The sequence below is a fragment of the Camelus dromedarius genome, chromosome 9, assembly GCF_036321535.1.
Source record: "Camelus dromedarius isolate mCamDro1 chromosome 9, mCamDro1.pat, whole genome shotgun sequence".
In the NCBI taxonomy this organism is placed as follows: domain Eukaryota; kingdom Metazoa; phylum Chordata; class Mammalia; order Artiodactyla; family Camelidae; genus Camelus; species Camelus dromedarius.
This window is the reverse complement of record NC_087444.1, coordinates 36,699,791-36,727,649: the sequence shown is the minus strand read 5'-3', so window position 1 is coordinate 36,727,649 and position 27,859 is coordinate 36,699,791. Positions and strand designations below refer to the sequence as shown.

General features: G+C 38.9%; 1 protein-coding gene across 5 annotated transcripts in view; it reads left to right on the top strand.

Annotated features, from left to right (window-relative positions):
- Nucleotides 1-26,914, top strand: part of CTCF (CCCTC-binding factor) — a 55,518-nt gene extending 28,604 nt beyond the window's left edge. For 4 of the 5 annotated variants that reach the window (XM_064489063.1, XM_031458244.2, XM_031458245.2 and 1 more), the window contains 10 exons: nt 7,701-8,490; nt 8,846-9,016; nt 12,332-12,465; nt 14,853-14,973; nt 15,553-15,702; nt 19,397-19,557; nt 20,091-20,273; nt 20,799-20,934; nt 24,152-24,313; nt 25,421-26,914. In XM_064489063.1, the coding sequence (XP_064345133.1) occupies nt 7,710-8,490; nt 8,846-9,016; nt 12,332-12,465; nt 14,853-14,973; nt 15,553-15,702; nt 19,397-19,557; nt 20,091-20,273; nt 20,799-20,934; nt 24,152-24,313; nt 25,421-25,605 (2,184 nt within the window). In that variant the 5' untranslated portion in view covers nt 7,701-7,709 and the 3' untranslated portion in view covers nt 25,606-26,914. The remainder of the gene's footprint in view (nt 1-7,700; nt 8,491-8,845; nt 9,017-12,331; nt 12,466-14,852; nt 14,974-15,552; nt 15,703-19,396; nt 19,558-20,090; nt 20,274-20,798; nt 20,935-24,151; nt 24,314-25,420) is intronic. The other variant, XM_031458249.2, reaches the window with a different exon arrangement.
- Nucleotides 26,915-27,859: the final 945 nt, after the last annotated feature.

Genomic DNA, 27,859 nt, shown 5'->3' with positions numbered 1-27,859 from the left:
AGTTAATATTCTTTACTCTGTTCCCTGTAACTTTTTTTAAATAAATGATAGTCCGCTTTTATTTCACCCACTCTCCAACCCATCCACCTCCTTTCTGGCAACCAGTAGATTGTTCTCGGTATCTGTGAGTTACCTGATTTCGCTACTCCTTGACCAACATTGGAGGTTATCCTTTAAAATAGCCTTAGCAATCTAATAGAGTCACATTATTTTAATTTGTATTCCTTTTAGTGTTTAAGAGATTAGATTTTTTTTTTCTTATCATCTGCCATTTGTATTTCTTTGAGTATCTATTTGTGTCCTTTCCCCAGCATTCTCTTTTGGTGTTTGTCTTTTTATAAATTTTACAGTTACTAACATAATAAGGATGTTAATTCTTTGTCATAAATGCTGCAAATAATTTTGCTTGTTGACTATTTTCTTCAAGTTTTTTTATCTTTTAATTTTTTAATTTGTATTTTAAGGTGGTCAGAATTTCAGCAGTTTCCTCTAGGTACTTCTATTATTTATGCATCTAAGCAGAAAACCTTCCTCATTCTAAGATCAAAGGGTCATTCATCTGTATCTTTTCAAGTTTGGTTTTTGGATTTGTCTTTTTTTTCACTGTTAACATCTCCTTATCTTATTTAATAGATGGATTAAAGCTATAACTCAATATTTTTCAAGTATTTACGGTTTTTTGGCATCTTTTTATAAAATAATCCTCTTCTCCCAATTTTTAAAAGACAACCTTTTATACACTAGGGGTTGTTTCTGGATTCTCTGTTCTGTTTAAATTGTCTATGATAGTGACAGTACTACACTGTATTAATTATTGTGGCTTTATAATATGTTAAAATTTGGAAATAAAAGATGGCCTTCATTTTTCAGAAATTTTGTTATCCTCAATGTCTTGTTTATTTTTCAGACAGATTTTGAAAATTATTTAAATAAAGTAGAAAGAATTAACATCTTTACAATGTTTGGCTTTCTGGGCATGGATATAGTAGTGTCCCTGTTTATTGAGGTCTTTTATGCCTCCTGGAAGATTTTCGTGATCTTCAAATAGGTCTGCAGATTGTGAATTGAGGTTATGTTAAGAATGGTGTAATGTGGGGATAAGGATATAGCTCAGTGGTAGAGTGAATGCATGAGGTCCTGGGTTCAATTCCCTGTACCTCTGTTAAAAAAAAAAAAAAAAAAGAAAAAAGAGTGGTATAACTTCATATTTCTATATAGCTTTCTGTATTTTCTATTTATTGAATATATATGTATATATAATTCCACGTTTATTTATAACCCATCTTGTTCCACAAAGAATTTGGAGAAATATATAGAAAATACAAATAACAAATGATATAAAATCAAAACCTCAGAAAATACAAATCAGAATTAAAAAGCTGTTACATAGTTTGAGAGGGAAAAAGTTGATCAAGATGTGTGGCCAGCTTAAAAAGTGGTAATATGATCTTGTTACATGGATCTCACAATAAAAGAAAAAAAATTCCTTAGTTGGAGCGAAGTTTTTCCAAGCATGTAACTCCAAATGAAATTTCTCCCACATATCCTTTAGTGTAAGCCAAGGGCATAATGCCAAAACAAAATTTGGTGAAAGCAGTTCTGTAGGGGTAAGACCATATGATACAAGTATGCCCAGCTTTCTGATGGTCTAGCATAATTCTGGGATAAAGCCTAGAATGGAATCCTGAATTGCACAGAGGGGTGAAGTCAGATAAGGACAGAAAAGTTTCCTTTGGATTTACCAATTAAGAGCCATTGCTGGTCTCAATGCAGTTCAGTAGAATATTGGGGAACAGAAACTAGACTGGTGAACCGAGGCATGGAAGATAAGGATGAGTAAGGGAATAGAGGCAACTGGTGTGGGGTTGAGCATTGGGGAATACAGAAATGGCAGATTATAAATTGTCAAGTGGGGTTAAAGGGAGTTTTAGATAGAAAGATTTGAGCAATATAGAGCTGGCAGGCAAGAGGGGAAGAGCTGATCCAGCAGGTTTCCCTAGGATGCATGCCAGGCTGGTGGCCGTAGGAGCATGGGCAGAGCTCGGGGGCCTTTGATTTAGAGTCTGGGCCTGTGTACCCTGCCACTCAACCAGTCAGCATGTGTTTTTTTCACAGTGAGAGAATAGCAGTCAGCAAGAGCAGGGAGGTATTCAGATGCCATTTTTGCTCTCTTCTGGCCCTCTCACCCCCATGTGCCAGGATCACCCTCCCTCAGTCTGAGGAAACCTCCTTCTGCCCTACCCTCTACCCATAAGTTTATTGAATGATTTTTAAAAAGTGTTTCTAAAGTTCACCAAGGTGGTAGAGAATACAGGAACTCTACAGAGTTACATTTTATGTGTGATATTGCAGCCCAGAGGACTAACCCATTTTGTTTGCCAAGCTCCTTTAGTTGGTTAGTGATGGATTAGGGACTAGAGTCCAGGTTATTTATTCCTTATGTAATGCCATTGAGTTAAAGGTGTTAGCCAAACATCCACATAAGAGAGATCCTTTAGGCAGTGAAACTGGGATTGTGCATGTGGATTTGAAAGATCTCTGTTTAGAGACTGCTGGAGTAAAAAGGCTAGTGAATGGAATGACTACAGAGAAAGGAACAGAGCTTTGATATGCTCAGAGGGACTGGTGGAGGAACTTTCAGAGACAAGGGAAGAGACCTAGGAAAGGCAGGAGCCAAGGGAGAAGAGGTGCTGATAAAAGAGGAATAGGAGTTTCATACTGTCAGATGCCAGAGAAACTGAGGTTGAGGATGAGGGGAAGGCCTTTGGGTTGGCTGGTGAATAGTGCTTGTCGACCAAGCAGAGGGACCACAGAGGGCTAAGGAGGGAGTGAAGTCCTTTTTATTAAGGACAGGTTCTTAAGATAGGAGAGGAAAGCCGTATAAGTGTATGTAAATTATATGTATATGCTTTCATTTATATTAAAGAATACCCATCCATAAGATGAAAAAACAACACCAGAGTGCTAGGTGGTTATCTCTAGGTATAGGAATTACGAACAACTTTTTAATCTTACATATGCTTCATTTTTCAGACTTCTATAAATAAGATAATATACTTTTATAATCTGAAAATAATGTTATGTCCCAGAAGTAAATATAAACCCTTTCTTAGTGGTGTTGGTTCACAAAAAGATTTTTTTTAACATTTTTTATTGATTTATAATCATTTTACAATGTTGTGTCAAATTCCAGTGTTCAGCACAATTTTTCAGTTATTCATGGACATATACACACTCATTGTCACATTTTTTTCTCTGTGAGTTATCATAACATTTTGTGTATATTTCCCTGTGCTATACAGTGTAGTCTGTTCTACAATTTTGAAATCCCAGTCTATCCCTTCCCACCCTCCACCCACCCCCCACCCCCCCGGTAACCACAAGTCTGTATTCTCTGTCTGTGAGTCTATTTCTGTCCTTTATTTATGCTTTGTTTTTGTTTGTTTGTTTTTGTTTTTGTTTTTTAGATTCCACATATGAGCGATCTCATATGGTATTTTTCTTTCTCTTTCTGGCTTACTTCACTTAGAATGACACAAAAAGATTTGACAAAACCTGGAGCATGCCTGACTGAAGCAAGGGGAGAGGGAGAGAACATGAGAGAGACTTGACAAACTGTGTGGAAACGAGTTAGAGCTGAGTCCTAGAGGGAGGGAAGAGATGAATCAGACACAGCTAGGAGAACAGTCCCCAGGGAGTGAGGAGGGAGACCTGGTCCAGCCTATTAGGTTAGTTACTGATTGATTCAGAGACTCCCTTTTCTTGGAGGAATTTTATTTTTATTTTTTTGGTGGTGGGGGGTAATTAGGTTTATTTATTTATTTTAATGGAGGTACTGGGGATTGAACCCAGGACCTTTTGTATGTTGAGCATGCACTTTACCACTGAGCAATACCCACCTCTTGGAGGAATTTAAGTAGAGGGTTCCACTGCTGGAACGGATGTACTGAGATTTCTAAGTAGTATATGGGAAGGGCTAGTGGCTGGCTGCTTAGTGTCTGATTTTTCTCTATAAAAATAGAATCTACTGCCTTAAAATCCTGGATAGATGCTGATGTTCATGGACCTTATGCCATATGAAAATCAACTCCCTGGCAAGACAATTGGTATCAATTTGTACTCCTTTGTACCAATTCTTTTTCTACCTGGTTTATAATTCTGTGACCTCTTTTAGGTTGGACTTGGTTATTAACAAGCAATTTCTTATGTTTAAGTTCTCAAATTTATGTCAGAGACAAGGTGGATTTTTCTGTGTTCTTTAAATTGTGTGCTATAAAAACTCCACAGAGCTCAGAGATTAAATGTTTTTCCTCCACCAGTTTTATTATTAAGGGTATCTGAATAGCCTGGGATTATGTTGTGATTCTGTGGCAAGACCAGCATTAGCATTTACAGCTGGTGAATTTTTTTCTTGTCCTTTGATACTTTTCCAAGAATGCTGCCAAGGTAGATGGGGCTTTTTCTCTGTTCCTAACTCCAATGTTGCAGTTATCTTCATCTTTGACGGGGTGCTAATTTCAGGACCTTCATAGCCTGGAAAACTTAAAAAAATATATATGTGAGAAGAGTAATGGTATACAGTAGTACTTCTCAAACTATAATATATGACACCACTTGGGGACTTATTAAGTTGCAAATTCCAATTGTGTAGGTCAGGGGTAGAACCTGAAGTTCTGTGTTTCTAACGAGTTCCACAGTTAAGCCAATGTTGCTTGTCCTCAGATCATACTCTGAGTAACAAAGGTATAAACCATGTTGTCCAGTACAGTAGCTGCTAGCCACGTGTGGCTGTTGAAAGCTTACAGTGTGATTAGTTCAAGTTGAGGTATATTGTGAGGGCAAAATATATACCAGATTATTATGAAAAAATAACATTAAATATCTCAATTTTTTGAGTTTCATCTTGAAACAATCTTTTGGACATACTGGGTTAAATAAAATACATTACTAAAGTTAATTTCACCTGTTTTTTTTTACTTTTTAAATAGGGCTACTAGAAAATTTTTAATTTGTGGCTTCCATTATATTTCTATTGGATAATGCTAGTATAGAGCATTCCTATCCCAAAAATAATTCATCTGAACAATATTGATTATATAAAAGTAATTATAGTTAGGATCATGCCTGAAGTAGTCTTTCATGACCAGAAATATAAGTAAGTTCTTAATAAATGCTAGCACAATGATGCTTAGACATTTTTTATTTACAGGTGAATTATGAAGCACTCTACACTTTTATTTATAGGCATATTATAAAGCATTCTTGACCCTCAGGTTCTGCAATAACAGTTTATTAAATTTGCCCCCATTGTTAATAGAACAGCTAGTAAGAGGTCTTCGTACTGAGCTTTGTAGTATTCTTTCGGTTGTTGAGAACAAGGAGCTAATAATGAAAGTAGGGGATGTAACAAATCAGGAGGGCAACCCACAAGGTTTTCCATCAGCCTTGGTTTTGTTCCATACAGATGGTGGAGTTTGCTGAATCTGTCCAAAAATGTAGGTTGCTTCAGGCCTGGCTTATGCCTTCAAAGAGCTTTCATAAGCCAACAGGGGAAATGGGTCATTTTGAGAAAAATACAAGTGCAAATTAGTGTGGTTATTTTATCAGTAGACACATGCAAAGAAAAGTAATAGCTAAAGATCAGCATGTCATGAATCTGAATAGGTTGCCTGGGGTCAGATACTGTGGGGCCTTGAAAGCCAGGTTGTGTTACTTGTATCATGCATACATCTCTCTCTTTTGCAAAAATACCCATACACTTTTTTGAGGAAATCAAGCACTGTTTTTTTGTCAGACAAGCAAATCTTAACTTTCCCTGCTCGTACGGCATATGTGGTTTTCCATTGACAACCAAATGAGTATAGTCTTAGTATTTTGTCATTCAAGACCATCTGAACTATGGCCTCAACCAACATATCTTTCTCCTCTCTCTTTCTGCTCTTTACTCAGTACTGTGCTTTTTAAGGCAACTCGTTATTCTTTCCCATAACCAACCCTTCATATATTTATTCTACATAGAGACCCCTTCCTCTGCAAAATACATGTGTGTGCGTGCGCACACACACACACTATGCTGCCTTTAAATGTCCTTCCCATCTTGATCTCACATCTCGTGATGTAGGACTCTCGAAACCTATCTACTTTTTACCTTGAGCCACTGTACCAATTCTTTCCCTTTTGTTAGACAGTAACTCCTAGAATGCAGGACCTGGCCTGTATAGTCTTAGTATTTGTCCTGTTTGCAGGTGGCCCCAACTAAAGGAGCCTTCTCTCCTAGTGTGCCTGAGTTGAAAAAATGTCTCTCTCACAGAAGTAGCAAAAGCTTTGTTTGAGAATAGGGCAGAAGTACAAAACACTTTACATTTTAGTTTTGAATTAACCTTTTATATACTTACGGGTTTTATTAAGTCAGATTATTGCTATGAATTAGATAATTGTTCAGACTCATTTTACTGTTAGGTATCTGGGTACTCCTAATACTCACAAGACTTAAGAGCTAGAAACTAAGAATCATACAAAACTGATCTTTCCCTGCTTAATGGAGGCACTGGGGATTGAACCCAGGACCTTCTGCACACCAAGCACCCACTCTACCACTGAGCTATACCCCTCACCCCAGAAAAAATTGATTTCCCCCCCCTAATTTCTGTTATATATTCAGTTAGCATTTATTGAGTTCTTACCAACCTGGGCACAGTGCTAAAGAATAAAAACTGCTTGTTATACATGGTCCTTGTCCTTAAGGAACTCATAGTCTCATAGAGGAGAGAGATACTGAATGTCAAGTTGACGATATGAGACAGGAGATGGTAGTGTGTGGTAGCTATAAGCAGAATCATTGGAGTCTGGATCCAGGTTCTGATTCTGGCTCCAACAAAACACTATGACACCATGTTTTCTAAGGTCGAATTTAGCTAAAAACAATGAGGCCCTCTGCCAGTGTTTTTATAAATAGATACAGGAAATATGTAAGATTTGAATCAGTTTTGTTAGTAACTAATTTAATCAAATATCCGAAGTTGAATATCATTGTCTCATGTCTTTTTTTTTAAAAACCATTTGTTGGTTTGAATTAGGATTTCTCAGCCTCTGAACTATTAACATTTTGGGCCCATTAATTCTCTGTTGTACTGACCTGTATATAGCAGGATGTTTAATAACGTCTCTGGCCTCTACCCACTAATTACTACCCCTAGATACTAGATACCAGTAGCACACCCACCCCAGTGGTGACAACCAGAATTGTGTCCAGGCCTTTCCAGATGTACCCTGAAGGCAGAGTAACACCAGGTTGAGACCCACTGATCTGTAGGTTCTCCCTCCGTCCTTCCCAGTTTTTTCTCCTGGTGATGTATTTGCAAAAGAAACTGGGTAGTTAATCCTGCAGTTTCCTTCAGTCTGGATTTCATGAATTTCATCCCTGTAGTGTAATTTAACATCCTCTGTGATCAATTTCCTGTTAATTGGTAGTAGGATCTAGAGGCTTGATTAGTTTCAGGGTTTTTTTGTTTTGTTTAACAAGACTTCATAGGTGGTGTTCCGTTCTTCCATGAAGAGGCACGTAATATCTGTTGTGTCTTTTGGTAATATTAACAACCATTGATGCCTAATTTATTCATCAGAGGTCTTTCTTGTATGTGTATGTTTTCATTTAGACAAACTTTATTTTAAGTAACAATCTATGTTCTCCCTTGATAAAGGAAGGGGAAATGGAAGGTGAGGCGGTTGAAGCCATTGTGGAAGAGTCTGAAACTTTCATTAAAGGAAAGGAGAGAAAGACTTACCAGAGACGCCGGGAAGGGGGCCAGGAAGAGGACGCTTGCCACCTACCCCAGAACCAGACTGATGGGGGTGAGGTGGTCCAGGATGTCAATAGCAGTGTACAGATGGTAATGATGGAACAACTGGATCCTACCCTTCTTCAGATGAAGACTGAAGTAATGGAGGGTGCAGTCGCTCCAGAAGCAGAGGCTGCTGTGGACGATACCCAGATTATAACCTTGCAGGTTGTAAATATGGAGGAACAGCCTATAAACATAGGAGAGCTCCAGCTTGTGCAAGTACCCGTTCCTGTGACTGTACCCGTTGCTACCACTTCAGTAGAAGAACTTCAGGGGGCTTATGAGAATGAAGTGTCTAAAGAGGGCCTTACAGAAAGTGAACCCATGATATGTCACACCTTACCTTTGCCTGAAGGGTTTCAAGTGGTGAAAGTAGGGGCCAATGGAGAGGTGGAGACGCTAGAACAAGGCGAACTTCCGCCTCAGGAAGATCCTAGTTGGCAAAAAGACCCAGACTATCAGCCACCAGCCAAAAAAACAAAGAAAACCAAAAAGAGCAAACTGCGTTACACAGAGGAGGGCAAAGATGTGGATGTGTCTGTCTACGATTTTGAGGAAGAGCAGCAGGAGGGTCTGCTGTCGGAGGTTAATGCAGAGAAAGTGGTTGGTAACATGAAGCCTCCAAAACCAACAAAAATTAAAAAGAAAGGTAAAGTGAGTTTATTCATTATACTCTCATAAAACCATTTTGGGATAAAGCACATAATACAGTGCATAAGCAGGTTATTTTATATTAAATGGTTTTTTTTTTTTTTTTAAACAGCATGACGTGGGTACCAGTCTTTAGCCAGTTTAAAAGAAATTTTTCCAGATTGAGTAGTTTTTGAGTCCTGAAGAGAAAGAAGTAAATCTGTTAGTGGCATGGGATAATTATGACTCAGTATGACATAGATTGGGTTTGGTTATAAAAGGCAGATGAAATATATTTGTGGAAATTTAAGATTAGGATTAATCATAACCCTTTGAAACCCAGCAACAAGTTAAGTGTTTTATTTTGCATATAGGTGTAAAGAAGACATTCCAGTGTGAGCTTTGCAGTTATACGTGTCCACGGCGTTCAAATTTGGATCGTCACATGAAAAGTCACACTGATGAGAGACCACACAAGTGCCATCTCTGTGGCAGGGCTTTCAGAACAGTCACCCTTCTGAGGAATCACCTTAACACACACACAGGTGCTGGGTAAAAATGTTGGGGGCTTATAGCATAGCTAAGGTTACAACTTGGGTTTTAAATGTCCTCTAAGCTGATTTCAGTGTGAATAAGAGGGAGAAGTTTTTTGTTTTTGTTGTTTTAGATTTCATTAGATTTATTTAGAAGAATGATGTAACAGTTTCATTTAAAAATACTGATATTTGCAATATATCAGAAAACTCATCCTTGCAACTATTTAGACTTAAGATAACATTTTAGAAATGCCAACTTAAAAATGTACGGGGGAGGCGAGAGGGCATAGCTCAAGTGGTAGAGCCACATCCTTAGCATGCATGAGATGCATGTATGAGGTCCTGGGTTCAATCCCCAGTACCTCTATAAATAAATAAACCTAATTACCTTCCCCCCCACCAAAATAAGATAATTAAATAATACAGTGATAAAATAAATTTTTTTAAGTGTACAGGGAGAGTACATAATCTTTCAAAGTACTTTCAGGAATAAAAAATCAAAAAAAAGAAACTGATGGAGGGATAGGCTTAGCAAAGAGGACTAAGAACAGTCAGAGAGAAAAGAATGAGAAGATTTTTGTTCTCTCTTATAGTACCCTCTTTATAATCTTGATTTACTTTAAGCAGATGGACTTGGTTTTAGGAAAATTTAAAGAAAATTTAGTGGAGGCCGCCCTTCTCTCTCCCTTGTCAGAGTTGGCCCACATTCTGTCTATGGAATGTGTACCTACTTTTAATCTGAGCGCCCAACCCCCACACCTCATGGCCTTTCTCTTGCCTTTCAGTGTATCTTTCTGAATAAATCTACCTTTACTCAAAAAAAAAAAAAGAAAAGAAAAAATTTAGTGGAAAATAATACAAATTATATAAGGATGATGATTCAGAAAAAGATTTTCTGTGATAGTTAACCTATTATAATATTTCCTGATGGAATCACCATTGTGTTAACAAGGTTTTAACAACAGTGACAAAAAATAACCCCCCAAACTCCCAGGCAGCAATTGCCCAGCACTATGAGGAAGAACATTTCTAGAAATAGAAATGAAATCCTACTTTTGTAAAAACTGTAGTTTCTGGTTGTCTCACCTCAAGGAAGATAAGTAATTCATAGTCCCAGAGTAGATAATTTAAGACACCATTCCAGCAGTTATGCTCTGTACATACTTAATATTCTAATATTAGCTTCATGTTGGCTGCAGTCTGGTCCTGGGGTCACTATGTGGAGGGACTGCACTGAAGCTCTCTTTAGACTCTTCTAGGCTCTCTTTCTCTATTGGCACTTGGCTACAAGCACTAATAGAAACTTCTCTTACCTGGTTCTTCATGCAGAATAGCTTTCCTCCATCCAGATTGTCCACCTCATCTATATGACAACTCTTGTTTCTGATTTGTTGTGCTGGTTGTCTGATGAACACGATCAAGTAGGAGTCGGCCTGTACGCACTATGTTGTGTTACTGTATTGGCCAGTGTGACTTAGTTACTTTTTACCAGCTCCCTAGTTTCTACCCAGCCACTTGATAATATATTTTACTTGGTAGTTCGAAGACACTAGGAAAAGGGCATCTGACTAAATAAAAGCAGCTGGCCCCATGATAGGACTTCCCAAAATGGGACTACCTTGACGTGGGCACTGCATGTCATGGTCTAGTCCTTAGCTTTGGAAATAAGAAATTCAGTCTACCTGGATATTCAGGGATGATTTAGCAGAACTAACTCGTACTAACCAACCCTCAAGTGTCAGATGCATATGAGAAAATCAGTTTATGGTGAGGAATACCTTTTCATTTTTAAGATGCAGTTGTATTGCATTCTAGGATGCCGAGTCAAGATGCCGTAGAAATTGAAGGGTGATTTGGTGAGCATGGACCTTAAGCAGAAGGACATAGGCAGTCATGTGGTACAACCCTGTGACAATCCTGTCCCACGGCAGTGTCCACTTTTCTAATTGCCACATTCATGTCTCCCAGAGGCAGGCCTCTTTCTCTCCTGTAGATAATAGTAGGTAAACATTGGAAATTCTTTTTCAACTCACTTTGTCCTAATAGAAGTGGTTGTTGCTTTCCTTCTCTTGTAAATTGTTTTACTTATCTGTACTGCTGGACTATGCATTTTTCATAGGTAAGACCTCTATCCTTCACTCTTACATCCTCAGTGATACTAAAGAAGCAAATTGAGCAAATGAATATTCTTTAGAATTTTTTAGTCATTATCACATCCCATTTCCCTCTCCAGGGTTCTCTCAAATCTCTGGGAAAATCATTTCTGCATATGGTTGGTCCCACTCATTACATTGTGACTCTTCCTAATTCCATTCTCAGAGTAGCCTGCCTTTGATTTTGGTATTTGGGATTACCTTGCTTTTCACCCCTTACTTGCAGCCCACAATTACTAAAGATTGTCCCCTAGTTTCTAAATAATATCCTGTGAAAAACAGCACTGTGTTCTGCTGTTGACTTACCTCCTTATTGTCATTATTACCTGGGCATATTTCCATGCAGTATTCAGAATATAAAGTGGCTAGAGAAGATCTACTAAAATAATGTTATGTTGTGGGGCTACTTGGTGAAGACATATTAAAAACAGTAAGGTTATCTCAGTGAAATAAAATTAAAAAAAAAAAATAGAGGGTATATTATTAGTTCATAAAAATGTTGAAATAGTCCATGATCTGACACTCAGATCACAAAAAAGTATTAGACATGAATGTTTGAAAGTGATCTGTTGAAATTACATAAAAGGCAGTACTACTTTATAAAGCCTTTGATAAATCTGTAGAATTCATTATCAAAACAAGTTTACAGAAAATATGCTACTATATGTGTATGTTTTTTAAAGAAAAAGTGTCAGTATGGACAGCCCAATGGCCCTGTTTGTATAGTCATAATACAGTAAGATTTGATGTGTGAAAGGATCTCGAGTCAAATAACTTCATTCTGTGACCTATACTTGATAAAACATTGAGGTTTAAAAGATGTTCTATGTTTTTTAGCAAGAGTTGAAACAGAATGGTGTTTCTATTAACCTGTAATCCATAGTGACCAGAATATTTACAAAACAGGGATAAAAAAGATTTTGTATTCAAAAGCAGTGAACTCAAATGGGTAATTAAAAGGAACTAAATATGTGGCATGTGTTTGTATATTTGAGGTGTGTTGTAAAGTCAGCACTAGCCAGGTTCTCACATAGCTTTTGGAGCTACTCTCAGGCAGGGTTGATGAAATGGCCAGGGTCTAACCTCATGCAGCAGTTCTGTGTCACACATTGAACTCTGTTATTAACTGTGCCCTTGATCTTGTCTTCCTGTTACACCCACCTTTCTCTAGGTACTCGTCCTCACAAGTGCCCAGACTGTGACATGGCCTTTGTGACTAGCGGAGAATTGGTGCGGCATCGTCGTTATAAACACACCCATGAGAAGCCATTTAAGTGTTCTATGTGCGATTACGCCAGTGTAGAAGTGAGTGTTTATCTCCTTGTTGGTGCCTTTTTTAGGAAGATCATGATTCCAATATGGGGATGTAAACTGTCCTCATACTGACTTCTCGATTTTGGGGTTTTTTGTTTTGTTTTGTTTTTTTGTTTTTATGAGGGGGAGGTAATTGAGTTTATTTATGTTTGGAGGCGGTACTGGGGATTGAACCCAGGACCTCGTGCGTGCTAAGCATGCACTCTACTGCTTGAGCTATACCCTCCTCCACTTAAAGTTTTTTTCTTTTTTCTTTTCATATTGACTTAATGTGAGATAGAAAATCTTACTGGGTTATTAAGACTCCCACTCCCCTCCCTTCCTCACCAACAAAAAAAAAATTATAACTATTGAGTGTGAAAAGTGTACCCATTAAAGAACACTAGTCCACATATCATTCCAGACAAGAAATTAGCATTTAAAAATGGAAGATTTGGAGAAAGGTGGTGGAAAGGGATAAATTGGAAGTTCAAGAATTGCTAATATTAACTATTATATATATAAAACAGGAAAAAAAAAGATTTCTTCTGCATAGCACAGGGAACTATATTCAATATCTTATAGTAACCTAGAATGAAAGAGTGAAAGCAAATATATGTATGACTGAAACATTATGTTATACACCAGATATTGATACATTGTAACTGACTGTACTTTAAAAAAAGAGAGAAAAAGAAAAATGGAAGATTTTATCACCTTTAGTTTTTGAGGCTACCCTGTTACCAAAACTGGATAATGATAAAAGAAAACTGCATCTTGTTCTCACAGAAAAGCAAAAATTCTAAATAAATTAATAAACCAGATTTTTAGGAATTTTTAAGGTAAGTGGTTACTAAATAGAATGTATCTAAAATGCAAGAGTAGTTCAACATTAGGAAATTATTATTTTGTACTACATTGAGAGATTAAATAAAAACCATATAGTCGCTTCTGTAGATTATTGAAAAACTATAAAACTCAATAGTTCTTACTGTTTAAAGTTATAGCAAGTCAAGAGTAGAAGAAAACATCTTTACTGTAAAAAGTATACACTAGAAACCTGTAGTAAACCCATCCTAATTAACTCTGAAACATTGGAAGTATTCCCGTTAAAATTTGGAGCAAGACAAGGTATCCATTTTTACTGTTAATGATTTTAACATTGCATAGAAATCCTAGGTAATAAAATAAGAAATGAATTATAAATGGAAAGACAAAACTCATTTCTTGCAGGCATATTTGTTTTAATAGAAAATTCAAGAGTATTAGCTGAAAAACTTAGAGCAGTAAGAGTTCAGTTGGGTAGTCAGATCCAAGATAAAAACATAAGAATCAGTGATTTATTTAATATTCAATAGTAGTAGTAATAGTCAATAGTAGGAAACAGGTTCATATCTTAACAGCAATAAAATGAATAATGTGAACTTAACAATAAAAAAATTTGATACCTATACGAAGAGAATATCTCAGACTTTTCCAAAGGACATTAATAGATGAAGAGAGATTTCAAGTTGATTCTAAATTTCAACTGGAAGAGTAAATGTGAATGACTAAGAAAAATTTGAAAAAAGAATGAGAGGTTTGTGCTATTATTGGCTGTTGTAAAACTATATGGTAAATGCAGATAGTATGATAGTAGAGCAGGAATAAACAAATAGTTTGTTGAAAAAGAATAGATCCTTGTGTATATAGGAATTTTAATGTGATAAGTAGGCAACTCTTGGAAAGAGAATTATTCAGTAATGCTGTTGGGACCATCCTTTAGCCTTACAGTGTGTGAAATTTTACTGTGTAGCACTTAGAAGTGCAGGAGGATTTTAGTGTAAAAATTGTAATACTTTTTAAAATTTTAAATCAAACATTAGTAAGTGTTCGTAGCACTTAGAATCAAGTTTGAAAGTTACCCTGTTGGAGAGGTACCCAATAGGAGGTGAAAAGCATATGTTCATAGTAAGGAAGGTGAGAGGTCCCTGATACGTGGCCTGTCTAGGAAGTGCTGGTGATAGAAAGAGAGGCTGAGGGGAATTAAAACTTCCTTATAAACTTGGATTCAAAATTTGTTAGAAAACTGATCCACAAATAAGCATGGATTATTTTTAAACTCTTACGGAAAGTTTCAAACATACATAGAAATATCACCCAGCCTAAACAGCTAATAATAACCCACCTTGACTCATCTGTGCCCACATCCATTTTACCCTCTTCCCTTGAATTATGATATGATTTGAGAGGCCACAGTTAGAAATAATGAAGAGGAAGAAATACTATTTTTTAGACTTTTTCTGTATTGTGAACTTCGGTGCCCCTAAACTAAGCTTTTGTGCCTGATCCACAGTGCATATCACATCACAGTCTGTGTTAACGAAAGGTTAAGAGGTTTGGTTGCTTTTGTGTTTCAGGTCAGCAAATTAAAACGTCACATTCGCTCTCACACTGGAGAGCGTCCTTTCCAGTGCAGCTTGTGCAGTTATGCCAGCAGGGACACGTACAAGCTGAAAAGGCACATGAGAACCCATTCAGGTAGGATTTCTCCCTTCCTTGTTGTATTAATGAACTGCGTTTTAGTGGATCGCATGGGACTGTGAATCACCACATGCCCCTATTACTTACCCAAATGGAAGCTGGCATGAGAGTTATGTATGATTGACAGATACTTCTCTGGTATAGCTTCGGAACTCATTGCTCTGAATATTGGAGAATGGAAAGGTTTTACTGTTAGAAGTTTGGATAGGTTGCCTAACCCAACTTGTCAGTTTTCCTAAGTACTATCTTTTCCTAAAAAGAAAAACATGCAGGTCTTCCTGTCATCCCATCTACTCTTCCCCCAAAGGTTAAGTACTGCTGTAGGAACTACTCTTACTAATGTGAAGGACTCCGTAACAGAGCTGGGCAGAGCAGAGGTGGCGGCCACAGTTTGAGACTTGTTTTCTATCTCTGAAGATAGGCGTGAGCCAGGCTGTGGGCCTGAGCCTCTGCCTTCCTGAGTACAAACTGTAGATTCTCTGTGCCTTAGCCTATCTGCCACGTGGATTACCCTCCAATTAAATTGTACTATTTAGTCATTTCATCTAATTTGTTCATTCTGTATTTCTTTTTAAGGGGAAAAACCTTATGAATGTTATATTTGTCATGCACGGTTTACCCAAAGTGGTACCATGAAGATGCACATTTTACAGAAGCACACAGAAAATGTGGCCAAATTTCACTGTCCCCACTGTGACACTGTCATAGCCCGAAAAAGTGATTTGGGTAAGTAAATTAACTAGTGGCAAATGAAAAATATGTTTTGATGGATTTGTGAAAATAATGAAGATCACAAATTGCTTTCTTTTCTGACTTATGTTTTATGTGTGTGAATGGCCTGCTATTTAATAAAAGCCATTGCTGCTCTGCAATTTTTTTCTATCTTTTCTCTTACTGCAGCTAGGCTATAAGATTCTTTCCTGAGTAAAGCTCATCTATAAATTAATGGCAGCTGTAATGAAAGAAAACAGTATATTTTTAATTAGTAGCCCTCATTGGTAGTGTTAAAGTCCTCAAATAGGGAAGTGACCATAGTATGATTCAAACTAAGGTCAGTACACTTCAGGTTTTTTATTTTCGCCCAGAATATTTGTACTTTCTCTAGATAATTGAATTATTTGATTGGTTTGATGATAGCTATATTTCTGTGTATAATTAAAGCTAGAGTTTATGTAGAGGCAGAGATTAGCAGAACTTTTAGTAAGGCCCATACTCTTAAAGATAAGTTCACCTAGATTTCTCCCTTTGTTTTTCTTATTTAAAAGAGGTAAAATATATTGGTCCCTGGTAGTTAAAAAAAGAAAGAAAGAAAAAATTGTCTCAGTCTGTTCTCTGTCCAAAATGCATTGCTGCCTGAATAATATATAATACTATATAATAACTGTAATAATATATAATAATACTATTATTATATAATGTTATTATACAGTTAGATAAATTGTACTTACAGATTATCTTTTATTTTACTTCTTTATTCATTTGATCTTTACAACCTATGAAGTCACCAAGGCATATTCTAGCTTTATAGGTGATGAACCTGAGGCTTTATAGGTGATGAACAGGTGTCTTGACCGAAGCTGCACAACACAGTTTATGAGTGGCAAAGCTGGACTTGAGTCTGCTCAAGGTCTCTAGAGCTGTTCCTCACACTGGGGAGTATATAAGTATCCATATGCTGAGCCACAGCATAAACTTGGCCTGTCTTTCTGCAGCACTGGTTTTACTCAAAAGATTTTGAGTAAAGTTATACATTTTAGCTGGTGTCTTGAAACTTTTTTTTTTTACATTAACATGACTATATTGAACAAACTGCAGACTGACATGTTTTTAAGATGAAACTGTGGGCTTAAAGGAGAAGACTTTGGGCTCCACGTAAGATCCAGTGGGTCACATATTTATTCTATTATGCTACTGTGAAAGGACTTTGTTAGAAAAATCTAAGAAGCACTGTCGTCAGGTAAATTGAAGAGTTTTACTGTTCTTACCAGAAGCTAAAATCTAAGCCAGTAATATCTCATGGCAGTGTGTGTGTGAGCCGTTATGCCATTGTTTGGATTATTAGATTTTTTTAAAAAAATTATTCACTTTTGTGATGCAAATAAGTACCTTGTTTGTTTTATACTTGGGTGATACCTCTTAGACCCTAATAATGAGCTCTTTATGAAGCACTTCATTGCCTAAGAGCTGTCAAATAACAGTTACCACCCAAAACCATTCCCAAACAGACTTTTGTTCCCTCTTTAAAGCAGGTCTGATTTCACTCTAATGTGCAGTAATTAAGATTCATCACTTTGGGACACAGGAAAGCATGGACTTTGGAGATAGATCTACTAGAGTCAAGATTCACCTCTCAATACTGCTCTAAGTCCTTTTTTCTTTCTTTTTAAATTGAGATATAGTCAGTTATAATGTGTTAGTTTCTGGTGCACAGCACAATGTCCCAGTCATGCATATATATACGTATATTCATTTTCATATTCTTTTTCATTAAAGTTTATTACAGGATATTGAATATAGTTCCCTGTGCTATATAGAAGAAATTTTTTTTTTACCTATTTTTATATATCTAAGTCCTCCCACCCTCCAACTGATAAATAGCAATAATACCTACCTTACAGGGTTGTTATTGTGAGTATTTAAAAGGATCATATGAAAGAAAGTCTTATATAGCTGTTAGGTCTCTATCTGAGGACCAGAAGGGGAAAGAAGAGGCCTAAAAATAACTTGAAGTAATATATTTTTGTATGAAAGGCCTTCATACAATGAACATGTGCCATCCCTTTCCCTTAACCTTATTTCCATTCCCCAGAATTGGCCCTCTAAGTTTGATGTGATATCGCCTTGATTGAAGCAGATTGGTAGCACCATAAATTCATAATCCTAAGTCTAGCTGGGCTCTCCTTGCTCCTGGGTAGTCCAACTGTTTGTCCACATCAATTGTTGTCCCATTTTCCTCAGTTTGTCCATTCACTCATTCATTCTATACATGTTTGGGTGCCTGCTATGTGGGAGGCACCACGACAGAGTAAGGTAAATCATTGTTAACTTTCTTTAAACCTCTTATCTTTCTTTTCTCTCTGCCTGCCTGCTCTTAGTATGTATCCTACTTCAAAAAAATAAAGGCAACAGGTTGAAACTTCAAATTTCCTGTTATCAAACGTATAAATCTACCTGCTTTCATCCTCTTTCCCCATCTGCTACTAGAGAGTTGGTGTCACTCTTCTTGTCTGTGGCTTGTCCCTTCTCCTTTACTCTAATTTGACTTGCCTGTCTTGACAGCCTCTACATGGTCAAGGATTGCCTCTTTACCTTCATTTTCGTGTTCTCACTCTTTCTAATCTTTCTCTTCAACTCTAAACATGCTTATGTCTCTACTGTCTTTAAAAAAAATAGTAAGTTTTCCCTTCTAGGTTTAACTCTTACTTCCTTCTGAGCCAGTCGTCATGAAGAGTTACATCCCTTAGTCTTCTCTCCCTGAGCATCTGGTTTCCTTCCCATCCAGCTTATATCCTCTCTCTGTAAAGTGGCTCTGTCTGAGAGCACCTATGACCCCACATTGCAGAATGTAAGAAACCTTCAATTTCCCATCTCCCTTAATCTCTTAGCATCATTCTTCACAGTGGACTGCGCCCTCCTCCTTAAACATTCTTTGGCTTCCATGCCACTATATCCTGTTGGTTTTCTTCTTTCTCTGATTGTTCCCTCTCAACCTTCTCTTGTTTTAACCCTTTTTCATCTCACTGATCTTAATTGTTAGATTTCTTAAGGCATGACCCAGACTTTTTTCATTTTTTTCTTTTTGCCTTAGTGATTTCATCAGCTCCCATGGTCTCACTCAAATCCTACTCCAAATCTTTCCTTTGAGTTAGGCTTATATAATCATCTACTCCTTGCCATCTCTACCCCACTTTGATACCATTGGCATTTCAAATTCAACATGTCCAAAACTGAAGGTCTAAAATTCCTTTGCCCCCTCACCTTTGCCCAACACAGCTTGGGCTTCAGCCCTCTTCCAATATTCCTTGTCTCAATAGTTTTCCAAGCCACAGACCTGGAGGTCATTCCTGATACCCACCTTTCTCTTCCTCACTCTCACTGAATCCTGTTGATTCAGCTTCCTAGATCTCTCATCAGTTCTTCCCTTGCCCTCCATACCCACTGTTGTCTCCTGTGTCCAAACCACCACCACCTCTCACCTATCCCGTTTCAGCATTTCAGCTAGTCTCCCCATGTCTGTTGTTATTCCTCCTTTTAATTCATTTTCTGTATTACAGGGAGGCATCATGACAAAGTAAGGTAAATCATTGTTAATGGGTAATTATTTTAATACGCAAAAAGAAATGTTTTCTTAACTTTTTGAAATGCTTGTTTGTTGTTTGTGTTTTCACAAGTTAGACTGGGCTTTGTATTTTGCTTTCAGGTGTCCACTTGCGAAAGCAGCATTCCTATATTGAGCAGGGCAAGAAGTGCCGATACTGCGACGCTGTGTTTCATGAGCGCTATGCCCTCATCCAGCACCAGAAGTCACACAAGAACGAGAAGCGCTTTAAATGTGATCAGTGTGATTACGCTTGCAGACAGGTAGAGACTTTCATAGTTAGAAAATGATGTCCCATTGATGTTAGGTTTTCTCAGAGGATTTTTATATACCTTGTATGGTGGCTCTTTGTAAGGATAATATTTTCTAACTATGGTTTAAGAGATTGTTTAGAGGTCCTGCTTCTCTATTGTATCATGGTAGGTTCCATCTGACCTTTTATTCAGTTACAGCTTCCCCCGCCCTCCACTCCCTCTAGGCAGACTACTAGCTTTTCTCAGAACTGTGGGAATTAAGTCCAGGACTTGAGAGAAGGGAAGAATCTGGTCCTGGTCCTGGGGCTTGATGCTTGGGAGTGTTCTACAGAAGCAGCCCAGCAGCAGTGAGTGTATCTGTGCTAAGATTTTTGGAAGTAGTTCTGTGCCTCAGTAAAGTTAACTTTATCCTCTCAACAAGCAGCTTTGAGCCTAGACCCTTGGGAGAGTAAGGTCTGCCAGCTTACCTGCACACAGGTGGTGGCTGGAGTAGCAGCCCTACAACAGGCTCTGAGACCTTCTCCCACCCCGCGCCCTTGCAGGAGAGGCACATGATCATGCACAAGCGCACCCACACCGGCGAGAAGCCTTATGCCTGCAGCCACTGCGACAAGACCTTCCGCCAGAAACAGCTCCTCGACATGCACTTCAAACGCTATCACGACCCCAACTTTGTCCCTGCGGCCTTCGTCTGTTCTAAGTGTGGGAAAACATTTACGCGCCGGGTAAGAGTCAGAACTTACTTCCTCTGTTTTAGTTCTTGATATCAAGTTCTTGAGTCTCCACTGCAGAGAAGGGCACTTTTTTCCACTGAGGTTATAAATATAGATACTCTGTCCTTTGGAAGGGGCCAGTCATCCTCACCTCGAGGTTTTCTGTCCATGTGTGGACCCTTCTGCTGATGAGGAACTCAGTATTTTTTAATAGGTCTGTCTGTGGGGTCATGTCAGTCAGGTCTGCACAGCACAGGGAGCCGCTCTTGATTCTCTTATGCTCAGAGAACCCAACCCCATTTTCTGGGCAACTTTCTCCTCTTCCCACCTCTTCTCTCTCTCCCTCCGTCCAGATGGATATCATTTCCTCTGAATGGAGAGAGCATGTTCAGGACACTTAGCAGATGCTAGAACATTCAGGCTTAATATGGATACCCCTCTCCCCCAACCTTTTTTTTTATTAAACTGAAAGAAAACTTCCAATTTTGAACTTACCTTTTTTAGTAATGTGAAAGAGGGTTTTGTTTCTTTTGTTAGAATACCATGGCAAGACATGCTGATAATTGTGCTGGTCCAGATGGTGTAGAAGGGGAAAATGGAGGAGAAACGAAGAAGAGTAAACGTGGAAGAAAAAGAAAGATGCGCTCTAAAAAGGAGGACTCTTCCGACAGTGGTAAGTGACTTGTTTCTTGAGTTAGTTACACATGGCAGGTTTTGGTGCAGAGTTTTCAGTATGTTTATGTCTGGGTATGCTGGGCTATAGAGATAGGCCAGTCCACTCATACTTCCTTTAAACTTCTAATCTTCCTGATGTGTGTATCTATTTACAACAGCAGTTAATTCCTGGGGCAAATTTTTTTTTTTAACTCATGGCATTCCATTGCTTGATAAAATATTATGTTATGTTCAGTTAAAGCTGAAGCACGATTAATATCTACTCAGTTTACTCAGATTAGTGATATTCTAAGGCCAGCAGAGTTTCTTTTCTATGTTCATAACTTTTACATTTAGGAAGCTGGTCTAGATTTGAGCAATGAAACTAATGGACATGAAGAAGGTTGCTTAAGCTTCCTGACCAACCTCTGGTTTGACTGCCTGTGTCAGCCTAGCCTTGAGATGTGTTGATCAAATCCATGAAGGTCAGCCTTTCTCTTCCTACCTTAATCTCTGTTTATAATTTAAAACTTGGCCTATTTTCCTACCATTGATGTTCTTTGGAGTGTTTTTGCCTTTCTAGTCATGAAATGCAGGCAGAAGTTATGCATTGAGGTGCTGGTCTCATGAAGAGGGAGGGCGACAGCAAGAGTGTTGGTAATGTAGGAGTCACATTTGATTATACAGGCTTGTTCCATAGTGTAAGGTTTTATAATGTGAGTACTTGGGCTACTGGCACCCAGTTGAGAGGGCATGTCTGTGACTTAAAGATTGAAGCTTTTTGTGGAAAACGATGTAGAGGGGTTTTGTTTTGGGGAAAGCGTTTCCCTAGAAGGACTCTTGGACTAGATAGAGAGTGAGATTATAATTATAGATGATGCCTAGTGTATTTCTAAGGAGTCCTCATTTTGTCTTCTGCATTGTTTGTTAGTAGAAATAGTGGGGAGGGAATGAAATTTATGAAAACTGAATGTATTAGAGAACTTCTGTCACTTTATTGGTTTTATTATAAAATTTGTTCATGAAAGCACTATGTTTTTTATATTTAAATCTTGTGACAAGGTCCCCTTTATTTTTTTGTTTATTTTACTAAACCCTTCACTTTTCTGTTCAGAACTTCAGCTTTTTCTGGGAGGATATGCATCCAAACATAAGAGTTTTGTTTGTTTGTTTGTGTGTTTTACTGCCTTCTTTTAGTGGAAAATCTATTTTAAGAAATATCTCCAGTCACTCAGTTTTAAGTGAATGCCTCTTTTAAAATGTCACTTTGCTTAAGTTTTATAAAAGCACATTACTCTCTACTGATAATCTTTGTGGGGTCCATTTGTTTTTGGCTAAGAAATTGAGTGGACTTTTGGGAGGTGCCAAGAAATGTCAGAGGGCCTCAATACCAACAGAGATCCACTGATTACCCTGAGCTTGAGGATACCTGTAGTTGCTCTCAGTTGCAGAGCCACCTCCTGCTGTAGACATCGCCCCACACCCTTCTTTCTCATGGTACTACCTTGTTCACTTCTCTGCTTCATCTCCCAACAAGATGAGCTTCACTCTAATTGTACTTTACCAGAAGCATCTTTCACCTGAAGAGTTTATTGATGGTTCCTAATAGGTTTCTGCATTCCTCCTTTTGTCTTATGCCCTGCTAGTTTGTACAGCACAGTGTGGTTCCAGGCTTCATATCTAGGTGTTTCTTTATCCTCGAAAGTCTGGCTTTCCATCTCACTGCTGACGAAGGTCACAGTCGTATTTGTTCCCTTCCAGAAGTTCTGCCTGTTGGCTATCTGCAGAAATTGACCAGCGGAGTCTACTGCTATTTTCAAGGCTTTTGGCCAGAGTCTCTCCAAGCCAATAAGCCTTTGACCCTGTTAACTTTCTATGTGTGCTTTCCCCCCAATTCTGACTGAATTTGTTTAGTTTTCTAGGCAGTGGGCCAACTTAGGCAGTAGGGGGCTTGAATAAGTTCAGCAGGGAAGCATATCGTTCTTGACACACTACCACGTACCAGTATGTTCCCCACATTTTCAGTTAAGATTTCAGTCATTTGACAAATAAGGCATTTTGTCCTGAAGATCAGGCATTTACCCACAAATTTCTAAATTTAAACATTTGGTGCCAGAGAAAGAGAATGTGCTTGTAACCTGTGCTTCTTGGAGGAAGGCAGGCAGGGTACACTTTGTGCCATGGTAATGGAAGGGTAGCAAGAGCTCTTTGGCTGCCTCCAGGTGTGGGCAGCGGAACAGCCCCAAACTGGGTTAGCTGTGCCTTACAAATCACTTAGCTTCTCTCTATTCCTGTCACATGAGGAGGGAAGTACCTCTTACTTAAAGAAGCCTAAATGGAATAATGGAGAACTTTTAAACTGTGGACGGTATAAATAACAGCTGGAATTATATAGTAGAATGTAAGTTAAGGAGTGTGATTTCAGGCGTTTTCTCAATCTTTGTGATCCTCGTATAACTAGGAAGTAGGTTTGGAGTGCTTTAGAGATTACACAAGGAAACTGAGGTTCAATGTGGTCATTGTCCCAAGTCATACACCTAGGAGATCTGAGATTCAAAACCGTATTATCAGGCTCCTTGTTGGTATTCTTTCTACAATAATTCTCTCCTTTTATGTGATATAATGGCATTGGGGAGAAAATAAGGAAGTTAAGAATGACCTGTTGGATCTGGTACAGCTGGGAATTGAATTAAATCCACAAACGTGGCCTTGTGTATATCCTAGTAAATAGGACGTCACAGTGCTTCAAGAACTTCACACACACACATTCCACCCACTTTTTAAGGGTTCATCTCAGGCTCAGTATCCTGCTTTAATCTTGTATAGTAGGTAGAGGGAACATTTGTTTCATTTTCAACTTGAAACATGATTTGTGGTGTTTTTTTATTTTGTTGCTTTTTTGTTTTTACTATAATTGGCATAAGATGGAGTTGCCTCTAGGAATTTGAAACTCAGTAATATTCTGTATTTAAAGTTAAAGAAAAAGGTAATATCCAATACACATAAAATATAAAAAAGAGTATTCAGGTTGATTTCCTTACTAATTTTGCATCAATACCAGTTTATTCTGTTAACACTGATAGCAGCAATTCCAGTGAAAGCAATTTTTAAATGGGCTTTTAATAATGAAAATAAATATGTGACTAGACTTCATGGAATGTGTGGTTATGATGTTATTTTTTCTTCCACCACTCTTCTATTGCTCCACCACGTCTCCTTCCTGATTTGATGTGAAGAAAATGCTGAGCCAGACCTGGATGACAACGAGGATGAGGAGGAGCCTGCTGTGGAAATTGAACCCGAGCCAGAGCCTCAGCCTGTGACTCCAGCCCCACCACCCGCCAAGAAGCGGAGAGGACGCCCCCCTGGCAGAACCAACCAGCCCAAACAGACCCAGCGTAAGTTGCCTGTCTCAGCTCTGTAGGCTGGTATCCTCTCTCAGCACGTGGGGGAGCCAGACAGGTCCTTATTCTTTGGGTAGATGGGAACTGAGCCATGAGTACATGTTACAGGTCACGCTGGGAACAAATCTCAGAAAGGAATTTTTCAGTTTTTCCTGGAAAACATCTGAGAAAGTTTCTAGAAGCCTTGTAAGTTTCAACAAGAGAAAATCCAGAGTAGAAGGGTACTTGTGCAAAGAGCCAAATTATAAAGGATGGAGGAATAAAGCAGTTTCTGTGCTGAGATTGTCCCTCCAAAGAAATCCAGGCCTATGGATTCTATTGCTGGCTGCCTGACTTCTGAGAGGACACGGAGGAGGTGTTTGCCCTCCACCTCACATCACATATGACAGTTGGGCAGCAGTCCTGTACTGGACGTGGCCCTTGTGACAGCAAGTTTTGGGGGACTCAGATCTCTGTTCTGTTCATGAATTGCCTAAAAGCTGATGATTTTTTTCCCTTTAACAAATGCAGGATTTCATGTATTTTTTCAATATGCTCCCTGAGCCCCATCTACAGGTGTCATCGCAGAAGGGTGGTGACTGTATAGACCCTGGGTACCACTTCACCTGTACACACTTGAGTGGACACCCTTGAGTGGACAAACTGGCAAAAAGGCCCTGGGTGTTGGGAGAGCTTCACAGTCAGAAATGTCAGGTTCTGCTGTAGGTGGGTCAGCTTTAAAACGGACCTACATCACCTATTCTGTGAAGTTTTCCTAGTCCCACAGTCTGCTTTTTTTTTTTCCACATGTCTCACACACTATTGGGAAGCCCAAATTTGTGACATAAAGGAACACTAAGGCTTTTAATATGTAACTTGGGAGGCATATGAAGATGAATGTCAGTGTTTTGTTCTTTGATAGCATCTAGAATATTGAGGCTTTTTGTATGGCCCCATTTTCCGTTACTAAGTCTTTTTTTTTTTAAATTGACTTTCTCCGTTACCACTACTAAGGCTTTTCCTGTGTTGCTGACATTCATTTAGTGTCAAGTCTAAAAAGACCTTTACAATCCTTGGGGGCTTTAATGGAGCATTTGTTTTGTTCATGCTCTTCTTTGCCAGCAACAGCCATCATTCAGGTTGAAGACCAGAATACAGGTGCAATTGAGAACATTATAGTTGAAGTCAAAAAAGAGCCAGACGCAGAGCCCGCAGAGGGGGAGGAAGAGGAGGCTCAGCCTGCTGCCACAGATGCCCCCAACGGAGACCTCACACCCGAGATGATCCTCAGTATGATGGACCGGTGATGGCGGGGCCTCGCTCATTGCCAGGACTGCTCTGGGCTGTGTTTAAGCGGCCCGCATCTTAATTTTTCTCCCTTCTTTCTTCTTTTTGGCTTTGGGAAAAGCATCATTTTACCAAACATACTGAGAACTAAAACTTCAAGGATGATGTTAGAAAAATGTGATTTAACTAGAACTTGCTGTTTGATGTTAGCAAATCATGGAATGTTCTGAGTCCCTGAGGGTTTACTATGAAGTGCTGAGGACAGTGTTGACACCTAACTGGTTTTCTTAGATGGAAACAGAGACATTGAACCCTCTCTATTGCTATGGTAAACCACTCCAGAAACCACAACCCGGTTTCCCAGAGTTCTATGGTCTTCTTCCCAGGAGAGTTTTTAATTGTAAATGCAGACTTGGGAAGGACTTAGACTTTTAAACTGGTTTTTGCTTTTGCTTTTCCCTGACTCCCTTTGCTTGGAGTCAGCTGCACACCAGTAGTATGGCATGCTACGATCGGTTTCTGTCCTGAAGACTTTGCCTCTTTCTTGGCAGAGTTTCTGGTATGGTCAAGCTTGTAAATAACTTTTTTTACATTTTAATCTTTTCCATTAATTAAGAGGTTGAAAAGAAGTGCAGTGTAAGAAAACCCAGCATTTTAATTACTTGCAAATTAAGTTTCCACAGACTCTGTAGTATGTAAATGTTGACAAGGAATTGGATCACAATCATGTAGCAGAATGGCACCCAGACTGCTGCCCGCTAGTAATGGACACCCATGTGGAAGATTGCAATTTCCAGCCCATGGAGCCAGCATTTGAACATTGTACAATTAACTTTCAGTTATGATTTCCCATCTACATTTTCTTTGCTTTGTTTGTAGCTGAATTTTGTATTTTATAAATCCTCTGTTAAAGCGGAAGGGTGATCATGAGTGGGTCACAGCAGCCCTTAAAAGCTGGGCCAGAAAATTTCACTAGGTCAGTAATTTAAACTTGGGATCTGCGAAAAGTAATAATGTGAAGCAAAACCAACAAAAAAGTGATTCTTGCACATGAACTGTCACATGTTTAAAATGTGTTTTTTAGAGAGCCTCAGTCTTGCTGATTTCAAATACTTTTCTTCTGTGTATTGCTTTTAAGAGAGCCATCAGTTAGCTATCAGACTCTAGGTTGATGCATTTTGTACTTAGCTGTACTGTGTGATAATTTTTCATTATTTTAGGACGCCAACATGAGACCTGTAATAAAATATGTAATGGGGTTGAGAGCTGGGGAGGAGGATCTACTGCTGTACAGCTAATAAATCATAACGGATTAACAAGTGCTCCAAATACTCAGTCTTGTGTGATTCCTCCCTAAGGAGGGGCCCAGAGGGGTCTGTGTGAGTAGCCTTAGGCAGTACAGGCCTGCTTGCCTGTCAGAGGCAAGCTGTTTCCCAGGATGACCACTTCTTTTTTAGAAGGTGGGAGATGATTTTGGCAGATGATGAAATATTGAGTGCATCCTTCTGCATGTTTTAACACCCTGAAAGCTTGTGTGAGTAGAGAAGTGAGTGGATAGACAGCTGTCAGCCTCCATGATCCACCTGAAGAGCAGGTTCCCGAAGGTAGAGCAGATGGGCCACAGAGCTTAGAGGAGAAAGGGCCGTTGGGAAGCTCTGGCCTCGGCATTTCAGCTCAAGAGAGCTGGGATCAGTACCCTGGGCTCTGCCAAGAGAAAGGGAACAGAGAAGCCAGGCCCCATCTGCCCTAGAGGAGTTCATTTGAAAAGGGAAGACGTATGTGCCACTGTGGGGAGAGAGTCCTAGATAGCATAGCTGCTGTTAGCACCAGGGAGGCAAGATGGAAAAGGAGTCGTGTTAGGAAGTTTATGTATTAGTGAGATACCGTCTTGCTGCTGCTGGCTGTTTCTGGGTGGATTGCTTTGGCAAATCCATTTTAGGTGAAAGCTTTAGCCACTAATTACAGGGTTTTTTAAACCAAATTCCAGCTTACCAGTTTTCAGGGAGAAATCAAGTCACGAGGAATAAGATGTGTGAAGCCTTTGGCTGGTTTGTGCTGTCCATGCAGTTCGGTCTCCCAGAAAAATCAGTATCATCTGGAGCCTCAGGGCTCTGAACCAGGCAGTCGGCAACTTGGACTGAATATTAGTGGCCTGAGACTGTCAGGGCATTTGGTCTCCATCCCTTGCATGGGCTAGGCCCCACCACAGGAGGCCAGAGTGCTCCCTACCAGAGTTGTTTCAGTGGGCACATAGCTTTTTAAAAATTTTAAGTA